The 12,253-nt window shown below is 39.8% G+C and overlaps 1 protein-coding gene across 3 annotated transcripts in view; it reads left to right on the top strand.

Moving 5' to 3' along the window:
- Positions 1 to 12,253, top strand: part of nbas (NBAS subunit of NRZ tethering complex) — a 122,656-nt gene that overhangs the window by 82,817 nt on the left and 27,586 nt on the right. For all 3 annotated transcript variants that reach the window (XM_029496822.1, XM_029496823.1, XM_029496824.1), the window contains exons 46-49: positions 165 to 389; positions 2,736 to 2,938; positions 6,127 to 6,216; positions 7,274 to 7,457. In XM_029496822.1, the coding sequence (XP_029352682.1) occupies positions 165 to 389; positions 2,736 to 2,938; positions 6,127 to 6,216; positions 7,274 to 7,457 (702 nt within the window). The remainder of the gene's footprint in view (positions 1 to 164; positions 390 to 2,735; positions 2,939 to 6,126; positions 6,217 to 7,273; positions 7,458 to 12,253) is intronic.

Genomic DNA, 12,253 nt, shown 5'->3' with positions numbered 1-12,253 from the left:
ACATATTAAGTGTGAAATTAATGTACATAACCTGTGCAACTCTCGCTCTCTCTCTTCCCTCAATTTGACCCTGGTCCACTCCCAAATTTACTTTTCTTGTCCAACCCCCCCGATCCTTCCCCTCTCCCTCTATTCTGTCGGTCTCCATCCTATTCCATCTCCAGCTGAGCATCCATGCGAGGTTGGAGGTGACAAAACGAGCCTCCAAAGCCCTGCGCCAGATAGCAGAGAAGAGCAGGAAGAGAGGAGGTGATGGTAGTGGGGAGCAAGAAGGGATGGACCCAGCAGGAATGACTTTTGATGAGGCTCTAACACACCTGCAGCAATCACAGGCCCACCTGGACACTCTGAACCATGGCTTCATTCTGTCCCTCAGAGAAAGCCAGCAGGTAAAGTCCATCTGCCATTTTTTTTTTAAGTCAAAGACTTCTGTATGTGATTATAAAACCGCAAAGGGTCAAAGAAATTTCCCAGTTTTTTAACATAAATGTTGGTAATGCGCAGTTTTTGCTGCAGGTAGTTAAGGTTGTGCTTTAGCATACACCATGTTGAGTTCAGTTCGAATCGGGCAAATCTTTGTTTAGGTAATCTTTGCTTAAGAATTTGTCGTATATTTTTCTTTGCAAGAAAGACTGACTTTGAAATGTACGTGGCTAACCAAGGGTGCAAGGTTCATTTTGATTTTATTCCTTTCAGGTAACAGATACATTTACTCAACATCCATTGGTTAACAGACCCTTTAGCAGCCTTAGTGCATGTTTGTGTGTGTGTTTTCTGTATTTCTTGGTTTGTTCTGCTTGACTAGGTTCTTCCCAGCCTCAAGGGTATATTAATGGAAATCTGTGGGCTACTGCTTCAAATGAGCCCTACCATATGGCTTTATATATAGTACGTACTCCATGCTGTATTTCATTAAAGAAAGTCACAATGACTTACCCCACTGTCACCTCCCTGTGACTGTGTGTCTTTGTCTGTGTGTATTCACACAAAATAAGTGCTGAAATAGAGAGAGAGGGAACATTGTAATTTGGCAAGCTAAGTGTTGCTATGCAACCATAGCATAGCCATGAAAACTGGTCATTTCTTAACCCCACACTGTGAAAGTTAATAATATTAGGTTCTTGTTTAATCTCTGTTTAAAAGCACATACCCGCCATAATGGAGAGAAAGATACAAGCATTTACAAGGCAGTGCTGTAGGCTAAAATCAAAGGTGTACACACACACACACACACTCAATCTCCAACCTCTACCTTACAACTTCCCTTCTACTGGTGCAGGGTGTGATTGTATCTTTGGAGATGGATAAAAAGGATAGAAGAACCAGGAAAGGGCAGATAGGTAAAGAAAGATAGATAGGAAGAGCCTTGTAGGTTCTGTTTTGCCATACTGTGGTCATTTATCAAGTGTGCATGACCAGCGGTGGGGAATAATAGTGGATTGTAGAGAAATCTACCACAAGCACCTTGAACTGACGTAAGGACAATGTATTGCGCACTGCAAATATTGTATGCAATACAGTGTGTCAGTATCCAGGGATTGATTCATATGCATGGATCCATCTATCCTTCCATCTACTAATATTTGAGTCTTTTGGCTGGTAAGTGTTGTCACTGCACAAATGCACACAGATCACACCCAATTTTTCCTGAACAGCTTCCTCTAGTTCCTCCAGCTGCTCCAAGGCCTGCTGCAGGATCCAACCTTTCTCCTTATCCTAGACTGCCCTGGAGTTTCCTCCGAGCTGTTCATGCCCTTGTGATCATATCTACTTCCTGGTTTAGGCATCATCAAATTCAGAGCTGAAATGATAAATCCATCATAAATATTTAGAATAACAATTTAGAATGTATATCAAATAAATGCTTTGTATTGCAAACAGGAGCAGTGATGGCGGGTGCCCTTGTCATAGTACAATGCAGATGCAGGGTGCTGGCACTTTTTGTTTTGGCTCACAATATACAGGGACATCCTGTCAGATTCACCGAAATAATAGATAATACAGTGAGATTTGTCTTTGCTCTTTGTCAGTCTTCTGGCAAGCAATGAAAATTTACATTGGAAACATTCTTATTTATATAATTTAATATTAGCGGTAGGAGTAAAACAGGCATTATTGTGCATCAAAGTTCTAAGTTTGAAGGCTGTCTAGCACAACATTTTGTTTGCTCTATACATGCCCAGCCTTAAAAACCTTGATGGCAAAGATTTAAGAGACTAATTTTCTACAAATGTCAACTAGCATATTGTTGTCACCTACAGATTACAACTGTTTGCAGCAGCTGTTTTGAATAGCATTTGCTCTGATTCCTTATGAAAAAGGTGAGAGTTGTGCCAATGGAAGACACAGCCTATTTTTATTGGAAGACAGAAAAACAAGCAAACGAGAGCAGGGCAGTAGAGAGAGGTGAGCAGGTTTGGGCGACTGCTGCCCTCTGGGTTAATACCTGCAAAGAAATTCTTCATTCAGAACTTTGTTCTACCTTCAACCTTCCCCACTCTTCTCACTCTGCCTTTTTCTTTTTCTTCACTTTCTATTTCTAAAATCTCCTGCCTTTTTCCCCCCAGTCTTCTAGTTTCTTCTTTTCTTTCTAAATACATTTAAACATTTTTCAAGGTTGTGAATAATGAAAACTGAGAATTAGTCTCTCACTGCAGTTTTTTTCCCCCTGATGTATTATTTAACCTGTCAGCCCGGCCGTACAGCATCACTCTTGTTTTGTTTGTCCATTCCAGAAACAGCTTCAGGGTTACAGTCGACTCTATGATTTGTCTCGATCCGAGAGGTCAAAAGTACATGAGCTGGCAGTCACCATGGCAACTGATGGGCAGCCTCTGGAGTGCATTGGAAAGCTTCTGTGTGTGGCTGTTGGACCCCTCAATCTGTCCGTCAAAACCGTGCTGGGTGATGCTGTGGCAAGAGTGGTGGCTGCACTCAGGTAAGGTACCTTGTCTGGTTTCTTGTGTCTCCATCACAAACACACAGAAGAATTCACAAACTCGATACACACAAACTCAGACAAGGTTTGGTCAAGTCAAATCTCATCAACGCACATATAACACAACATTTTCCTACGGTGACTTTTTCAAGAAAACTGTCAAAAAAAATTTGTGACAAAATAATTATCTTTTCATTTAAGCACATACTCTACTGTACACTTTGTAGCATTTTGGAAAATATTATTCTTCGGCTTTGATGACAAGACTTCGACTTCGAAGTTCGATTTTGCTCTCATGCACAGGAAGCAGTTGTCATCTCTAAAGCTCAATAATTAACCAGGTAACAAACTAATCCACACACAAACAAGGGTTAGCCCTTTACAAGCCAATGAGTGGTGACTTTAATTGAGAAGATATGAAGACAACTTGTGTTTTGTGAGTGCTCTTGTTTTCTTTTTTGTCTCAGAGTAAATAGATACATCAGTGTGTCAGGCTGTAAGCTTGACAAACCAAGTCCTGCCTTAAAACCGACATTGCAACAAAAAGCAGCATGAAGCAGGGCATTAAAAACACCTTTCTGTTGGATCCATTGAGCTCCATTGTTTAGCTGGCAGTACTATTGTAGCCCTTCGACACTCATGTCCAAGAGTATGGTACAGGGCGGCTGGACAGTAGCTTTATAAAAATAAGATAATAATCAAAAATAATAGTCTTTTATAAAAGAAATGCAAAATGTCGATAAGATGAGCATGAACCAGAAAACAACAATCAAGTCATATCTTAAAGATGGTCCAGACATCTCCTGCTCCAGTGACCTCTACATTATGCACAAGTCTCTGCAGCTAGAGTTTACTTTTGTAGATATAACAGTTGTTTTTGCTGGGTTATAAATTATAGATCTTGTTGCACAGTGGTACGCCTGCTGTGTTGTTCAGAAATCATTTAATAATAGGACAGAGTAGGAAAAAAAAAAAAAAGATAACACCATTGTAGGTTTGTGAACTGTGTGCTACCAATAACACCACCCACTGTGGCAAGCATAACAAAGATAAGCAAATCAAATTGTCAGGCTAATACACATTATTTCCCTGTGGCCTGCCAAACAACATTATCATCTGAATGCACCTCTTTCATACATGCCGGATTACACGCATATATGCACGTATGTAGATGAAAGCTATAGAAAATACGTCAGATTAAAGAACAATCCGCATCAAAAGCAGACTCAATGATGTATATTCTAAAAATGTTGAGGCTCGCAGGAACACACCACCTCCTACCTGATCGCTGTTGGTTGTTATCTCAAAATATACTGCATATTGGTCCACTTTGGGCTCAGCATGTTGGTGTGGAAAACACTGTCAAAACAATTGCCTGAAGTGTTGAATTCAATCTACACTAGCTGCATGTGGGAGTTGGGCTCACAGCATTTTATTGGTGTCTTCCTGCTCCCTGCATTCAACAGCAAGGGCAGAAATGATTCACCAGTGCAGAGCTGCTTGGTTTTAGGAAGGAAAGTGAGGTGTTGTTATTTAACATATACAACGGTTTAAGTTGCAAAACTTATTATTATTTATTACAGTGGTTTGTCCTTTATGCCGCCAGAGCCCTTTGTGCTAATATTGACAGTCCGATAAACTAGGTTTCCCACAAATGGCCAGATATCATGAGGCCATCTGATTGGCTTGGCAAAGATGTGCCAATTGACTCGATTATATTCCTGCCTCATTTCCTTCCTCTTTAAGGCTGCTCAATAGTGCATGATGCAGATACTGTAGGGGGCACCTGCATTAAACGCACACACATACATTAGTTAAATTGACATTTGGGCGCTCTCCCAGATGAATACATAAACATATACACTCTTTTCTTTGTGCACACACTCTTCCCCTGCCTCTGATATCTGCTTATAAGTAATGCAGGCTGATACAGGTGTTCCCTTGCAGATCTCACTCAGCTCCCACGCTGGACGCACATGCACACACTTACTCACTCATGCATGTGTGTTAGGTGCAGGGCTGTGCACGCACAGTCTTAGGTATTCACTGGAGTTCTTCTTTTGATCGAGTGTGTCACCGAATGTTTTTTGCATATTCATAAGCAAGCATTCAGGTATGGCTGTGGCTGTGGCTGTGGGTGTGGGTGTGGGTGTGTGTGTGTCCATTGTTGCAGGACTTTCTCGAAGCATTGTGTTTGGCAGGTATGAATGAGCTGGGTTTGCTTTTAGCTCTCGCTATTTCTCCCTCTCCAAGCCTTCAGTCTGGTGCAGCAGGCATACCTGATCCTCACACTAATGACTGTCTTTTGTATCTGTCATAACTGCTCTGTGTTTATGCGCCTTTGAGGAGGAAATGTAAGTGGTAAAATGCAATAAAGGAAGTGCTGCGTCGTCTTTCTGCCTTTTTCCAGACCATTTGTATGTTGTGTGCATGTACATGTGAATCTTATATGTGGGTGTGCACATGTGCATGTACTTCGGTTTTTTTTTGTTTTTTTTTTGTTTTTTTTTTGGTATGTATATATGTGAAAACAAGCACAGCAGCAAAGTTGAATTCAGTCGGGGAAATCACCATTTTCTTTCCCCTTTCTGTCTTTGTGAAAAATGGCCCTTGTCTTGCATCATATAATACACACGCACACACAAACACGCACAAACATGCACACTGCAGCAGAGCCCATGGGCATACAGTACCAGGAAATATACTAATGATGTTGTAAAAAGAACTTGTATAACCATTTTTAAGCTCACCATTTATTAAGTGCCATTAAAGCTGTCTTGTTTACATAGTATTTGAAAAGAAAAACCTCTTTTATCGGTGTTAAATGATTGTTATTATATTCAGGTGAAATTCACTGATATCCTCACAGAGCCCATGAGCGTGTCATGTTGGAGACAGGTCTAAATGTTTTTCTGTTGCTTCATGTCTCCAGGTCTTTAAATAAATTGGAGATGATAAATTTTTACAAAGCTGCATTTGTTTCAGACGCATAATTGCTGCAAAACACTTTTTTTTTTTTTAACTAACACTGTCCCTGAGAACAAAGCCTTTGATTTCTTTGTTTCTTTTTTTTTCTCTCCCTCCCAGTTCCCTCGACATTGTGGTAATTTGAAAATCTTATCTTAATTAGCATATTATGTAAGATGATTGTAGTGATGTGGTTTTTTTGTTTTGTTTTTTTTTTTCAGTGGAGACCCAGACGCTCTGACAAATTGCTCACAACCCCTGAGGGTCCTGGAGGCCATGGTGACCGCTGTGCACAACAACGTTCAGAGTGGGTAGGTTATCTATATCTACACGCACGCACTTACAAACTATAAACACGCTCACTCTCCTTGGGGAGACTTTCTCTTGGCGCCATTTATTACTTTCCTTGAACAAAATTGTTCTCATGGTACAGAAGTTGAGATGATTTGATAATAAGCAGGTGTTCCTCAGACAAGGCCTGGTTGTCAAGTGCCAGTCTGTTTGGCAATTAAATCAAAACTGCTCAAAAGTTAGGTGGAGTTTTTTTTTTCTCTTGCTTTTAAAGAGAGAATTAAAAAATAAAAAAAAAATTTGAAAAATTTCAGACAACTGCTCCTGCTGTTTTTGATCATTGCCCAAACTAATCAAAGTAAAACAAAACAACAAAAAAAAAAATGCATCTGTAACAGAAAGGCTCCGAATGGGTCTACCTTTACTGATGTCATGTACAAAGTGATGCCTTTGCTCTCTTTGGTGTTCGGGTTAAGGTGGCAACTAACTATTAATTAATAAAAATTTTTTCTTTATTCATTAAATCTAGAAAATATCAGAAAAATGGGGAAATATGCCCCTCGCAGTTTCCTAAAGCTCAAGGTGACATCTTCAGTTCTTTTATTGAGTTTAACAATGTCAAGTTAACAATTTTTAAAATTGGGCTGCGTTGTTAATTTTAATATCAGTGTCACAAAGAAAAGCAGCAAATTAAATAAGCTTGACTGAGTGAAAGTTTTTTTTTTTTTTTTTTTTTTTTTTTTTAGTTGGCTGAAACATCTCAGTTCTAGTCAGGATTAAAAATTAGTTTTGATACAGTTTTGATTAGAATTTAAAGATGAATTTGAATGTCTATGTTTTTAACACATTTTCGTGTTGCAAGCTTAGAAGATGTCTGTGAAAAGTTTCGTGAGTTGTAGAAAGTGAATTGTTTTGGCACACTGTGGTCATTTTTTTTTTTTTCAGTCTCAGCATAAGATGTGGCAAACTGACTTAATTTCCTTTTTTCCCTCTTGAGCTCACCTCTTCATCCCTGTCTCCTTATCTCGCTCTCATGCCACCCATCTGTCTGCTGCCGCTCCCGTCGTCCTCCCTCAGTGACAGCGCCGTGACCTCAGATGACCTCCTGGCTTGGCTGCGTCCATTCTGCGGAGACTCGTCGCTACCAGTGCGACCCCGGATTGATGTGCTGCAGATCCTGGAGAGTAACTTCAGTCTGCGAGACAGCGACGTCCGTCTTCTGCTGCTCTACAGAACTCAGGCTGTTCTCAAAGCGAGAGAGGTAACGTGGACAGATCCTCTCACATATAAGTCATCAGGCCTCCACTTCAGAAACAACTTTAATTCTAACCGCTCCCAAACACTGGTACTTGATCTGAAGGAGGCTACAGATGTCTGAGGATGAGGGGGGGGGGGGTTGGTTTTTTATTTTTATTTTTTTTTTAGTTTCCTCCAAGGTCACAACATCAAATGTTAGCAAATTTTTAAAAAGTACTATCAATTGATGGGTGGAAAGAGGAGATAAGTGGAAGGAAAATGGAGTAGAAATGGGGTAGTGAAGACATAAGAGGGTGGATAAATGACTCACTCCTTCCACCATGTGAATGCAGATATATACATTCCCATTATGTACTAAAAAGGGCTTTTGGCTGTTCAAAAAAAAAAAAAAAGGTTGGTGCAGTGCTGAGGGGATAAGTATTTATAACCGATGCTAACACTGCTAACAATTTAAAGAAGCTGATAAGATTAATGGTTTTTATTTTGATGACCAAGGGGTGTTTAACAACCAAGACTGTTATGCTTGAGTGAAATCTTAAGAAAACAAATGAACTTTATTTCCCAGGGTAGGATTTATTTGTGCTTTTTCATATCAGCTTATAACAAACATTTTTGTCTTAGACCTCTTTCCAAAAGCAATTGTATATTTATAGAACCAGGAGAAACTAAACAAATCTGGGATCTTGAAAAATCTGACTCAAAATATTAGTTTTGAATCTAAAGTGAAAAGTTTTGAGTAGAACGATGCCTGCTTGGCATTTCACGAAAAATCCTACATACACATGTCTTAGAGAGAGCCGTGTCATTAGATCACACATGAGACTATATATGGGAACACCGTAACAGTGAATCATCATTGTGTACAGCTGATGGTCTGTGTTAGGGAAATGTTGTTCTGATAATAATCTGCTCTTTTTATGTCTTACATGTGTGTATATATGTATATATGTATACAAATACATGTATACATGTACGTACATGTCATATATATATATATATATATATATACTATACTATACTATATATATATATACTATACTATATATATATAGTCAAGCATGTTGGCTATTTGTATATATCTTTAGGCATGGATCTGCCTCGGTCCTTCTCCCTCTGTGGTATAACCTACCATTGAGTGGCTAGTCATTAAGTTTCCTGACTGACTAATTAATGGCCCAAGCTGGTTAATTAATGTGCAAATGTATGCATGTAGCCGTAAGCCATTGTCATCGCAGGTAGGCAGGTGTGTGGGCCCGGACTGTTTAACTAATTGGGTGCACTCCCGACATTTGGCAGGCTCTGACGAAACACACACACACACACACACACACATGCACTTTCAAGGGAGTGCACACCCAAGGGATCAGTTAATTAATCTTGTAAGAGAAGTCTTCGTATAAGAGTGGGACTCATTCAGATGAAGTGCTACTTTCTCTCCTTTCTCCCAAAGGCAACCGAAAGGCCTTTAAATATGTGAACAGGAGCTCTTGTAGCCAAATGTCTCATTTACCGTTGATTAGTTCAAATTTTTTTGTTTGGAAAAAATTTTTCACAACCATATCTGCACTGACACACCGAGCCAAAGCCACACACAAGCACATTCACCTCCACTCGCCTGCGTTTATTACATTTTGCTTCCTAATTGGGGCATCAAATCACTGGCTGCAGCCTGGCTGGGAGCTGTGCTGCAGTAGTCGTGGTAGCTGGGGTGGTACGACCCGGAAGCAGAGCTGGCGCTGATGGCAGCATGTCGATGCCGCCCGAGCTGTGCCAGAGTCTTAGTGCTGCCCCTGTCTGACCTCATCCTTGCAGTTTATAGATGGAAAGAGAAGATGAAGGGCAGAAGGAAGTTGTGAATAGAAATGTCTGACACTGAGGGGGGGAAAGCGGGAATGAAAGAAGTTGGTATTATTCCCCATCTGTCCTCTTGGTCCCTTAACTAATCAGAACAAGTCCTTTCTCACTGTGTCCCGCATGCCGCCCAGGAAACACACACACACACGTGTTCGCACAACACCTATATCCATCTTTCAGCTTATCCAGCTCTCCCGTGCAGTGCACACATTCCTCTGCACAGTCACAAGTACAGACTGCCTGCTGTGATTTCCATGACAACCATGCTGTCAAGTTGGGGATTCAGAGGGAAACTGATACAGTACTGTTTAAACTTTGTTCTGCCATCATTCTTTTTGCTGTTTTGTGTGTTCTCACAAAGGTGTCTGATTAGCTATAAAAGGCAGCTGCAATATAGCTACGCAAACTCCCAGATGTGTAGAAATGTCTGTCCATTAAGACAGACACATACACAGAAATGCTGTTTATAAATCTGCTCTCTGTATGTTTAGATCCGGAAAACATCGTGTAACTGAACATCAATGTTGAAGGTTGATTGAAATGTCAGTATAAACTTAATAATGAATCCCTCATCCTTCCTTTTGCTTTCTTAATGTTAATCTCTGACATCTGAAGTGTGTTACTCTAGCGTTGTATCCTTGCTGTCTCTCCTTAATATCACCAGTACTGAAAAGCCATTGAGAAATCAAAAGATGAAAGCGAAAATTACTTTGCAGAGCTCCCAGGGATATGAAAGACATAATTAAATTTATTTATTTGCAAATTAAGAGATGGAAAATAAGATATTTTCCAAAAAAGTAATTTCACGAATGAGCATGAAAAGAAAATTTGTTTATTGGTCAAGAGAGGAAAGATGTGATGGGATGCAACTTCAGGCTTTTATTTCAGAATCAGAATCAGAAATGGTTTTATTTCCAGGTACGTGTAAACATACTAGGAATTTGACTCCAGGTTTTCTATCTTGGACAAGGGAAAGATTTGATCCTGTAATGATTCAGGATCAAAATTGCTTTTGTTGAGTCTCAAAATCAAACATTTTTCTACACTTCTCCTATAGTCTATATTCAATTTTTTTTTAATTACTCATAAGTAATTAATTGGATTTTTGAAAATCAAGTAAAATTACAAACAAATAATAATGTCAGGTGAGCTGTGACGTTACTGCTGAAACTGACCGTGACTTTTGAACCTCTGGCAACACAAACGGCACAGAAAGAAAACATTGCATTATAATATTAACATTTTGGTTTGGTTGACAGAAGGTAATATGGCTTACAATACTGCAGATATGTATTTATTCATAAAAGCTGTGCTGAAGAAACACCTCAGGGTGAAATAAAGAAAACTAAACAAAGTGGAAAACAACTTTTTAAACCACCATAGCAAGTTCAAATATTTTTTTCTAGTGCTTTTTTTTTTTTTTTAATTCCTCTGACCACAATTTTTACCTGAGGGAACAATTCAACTCTTATGCTGCTAAATATGCTCCCGTCTGTACAACAGATTGTCCAAGTTTAATTTAGCACATCACCACTTACCCTCACTGATCCACGACATTAACGTGTTGCGTCTCATTTGTTTAACTTATTTTCTTTGATGTGTTGTGATGTGTTGCTGTAAAACAGTGGTTCCAAGCTTCTTTAATGCTTGAAAAATCCAATGAGTAAGCAAAGCTGCCAAACTGTCAAACTATATTTTGTAAGAAATATCCTGTAAAATGTAGATTCACTGCTGCTATTGTAACTTTATCTGATAGGTCACGGCTTGCACACTATTATCTGTAAAAGATTATCTAAATTTGCGCTTGTTTTGCTCCTGCTTGCTGAGCTGACAGCTAATTTCTAACCACATTTCAATTCAGGATATGATGTGAGATTAGTTCAACAGTTTTCACCTTGTTTTTCCACCTCTTGATAACAAAGTTGTGACTGTTTCAGAAGACATTGTGTATTTCTACAAATCTCATTCACCTGCTGTGTAATCCTCTGTCCTTACCTCATCGCCTTTGGTGATGTGCTAAGAAATCTTTAACTTGAAACGTCTCTTTGCATCGGCCATCCAAGCCTTCTCCTTTTCCATTATATGAATCAGAATTTTTCCATCTCGCCAAATCACAAAGGCATGATGCATGTATTTTCCAGCCTATTATTGGAGCAGATGAATGGTGTTATAATGGATGCTGTTTAGCCGAGCGGTGTCCAGGTTGGGTTAGGCCACGCCATGATAGTGGAAAGGCCACCGCATGATATACTGCCACCGCCATGCTCGCACATTCACGGTGATGATGGATCAGAAGGAAACAGAGAGAGTGAGAAAGAGTGAGAAAGTCGGAGAGCGGAGAGGGATAATGATGGTTCAGACGCATCAAGAGAGAGAGAAAGATTCAGAGATAATATTGAAACAGAAAAAGAGCACTATAGGGCACTTGCAATTCTAATACACCACCCTCCTCCCTCTTACAGCATCCCGACACACTCGTGCTCAGCCACACAGAGACATCTAAAGAGAGAGGTATTAATGAGCCCATTGAAATGCTGACATTTAGGCAGTGGGGGATGAGAGAATGAGAGGGTGTGAGAGGTGAGGCCAGGGATAGATTTTGTGACTTCATTTTGAATGATTAGTCATAACAGCAGGGCATCCAAATGTCACCACTGTGAAGATTGGTTAGTCTGTTTTGTCAGTGTGCATGTCTGCATGTGTTTATTGTGTTTGGCCTTTTTGTAGCACATTACAATATATTTAAGGTTATTTCTTTTTGTGGCTTTGTGCTCATACTCCAGGGCTGTGTACATACATACATGTAATGCCCCCTGTCCCGTCGAGTTGTAGTATAATGTTAAGATAGTGATTACTCTTCGGAATCCCATGGTGGTGTGACCCTTAATAGCGACAGCACACCCACATAGCACACATTCTTTAAAGGAAGGTGAGCCCAGTCATTAC

Source organism: Echeneis naucrates, chromosome 24 (assembly GCF_900963305.1).
Source record: "Echeneis naucrates chromosome 24, fEcheNa1.1, whole genome shotgun sequence".
Classification (NCBI taxonomy): Eukaryota; Metazoa; Chordata; class Actinopteri; order Carangiformes; family Echeneidae; genus Echeneis; species Echeneis naucrates.
Note: the sequence above shows the minus strand (reverse complement) of the source record. Positions and strands in the feature narration are given on the sequence as shown.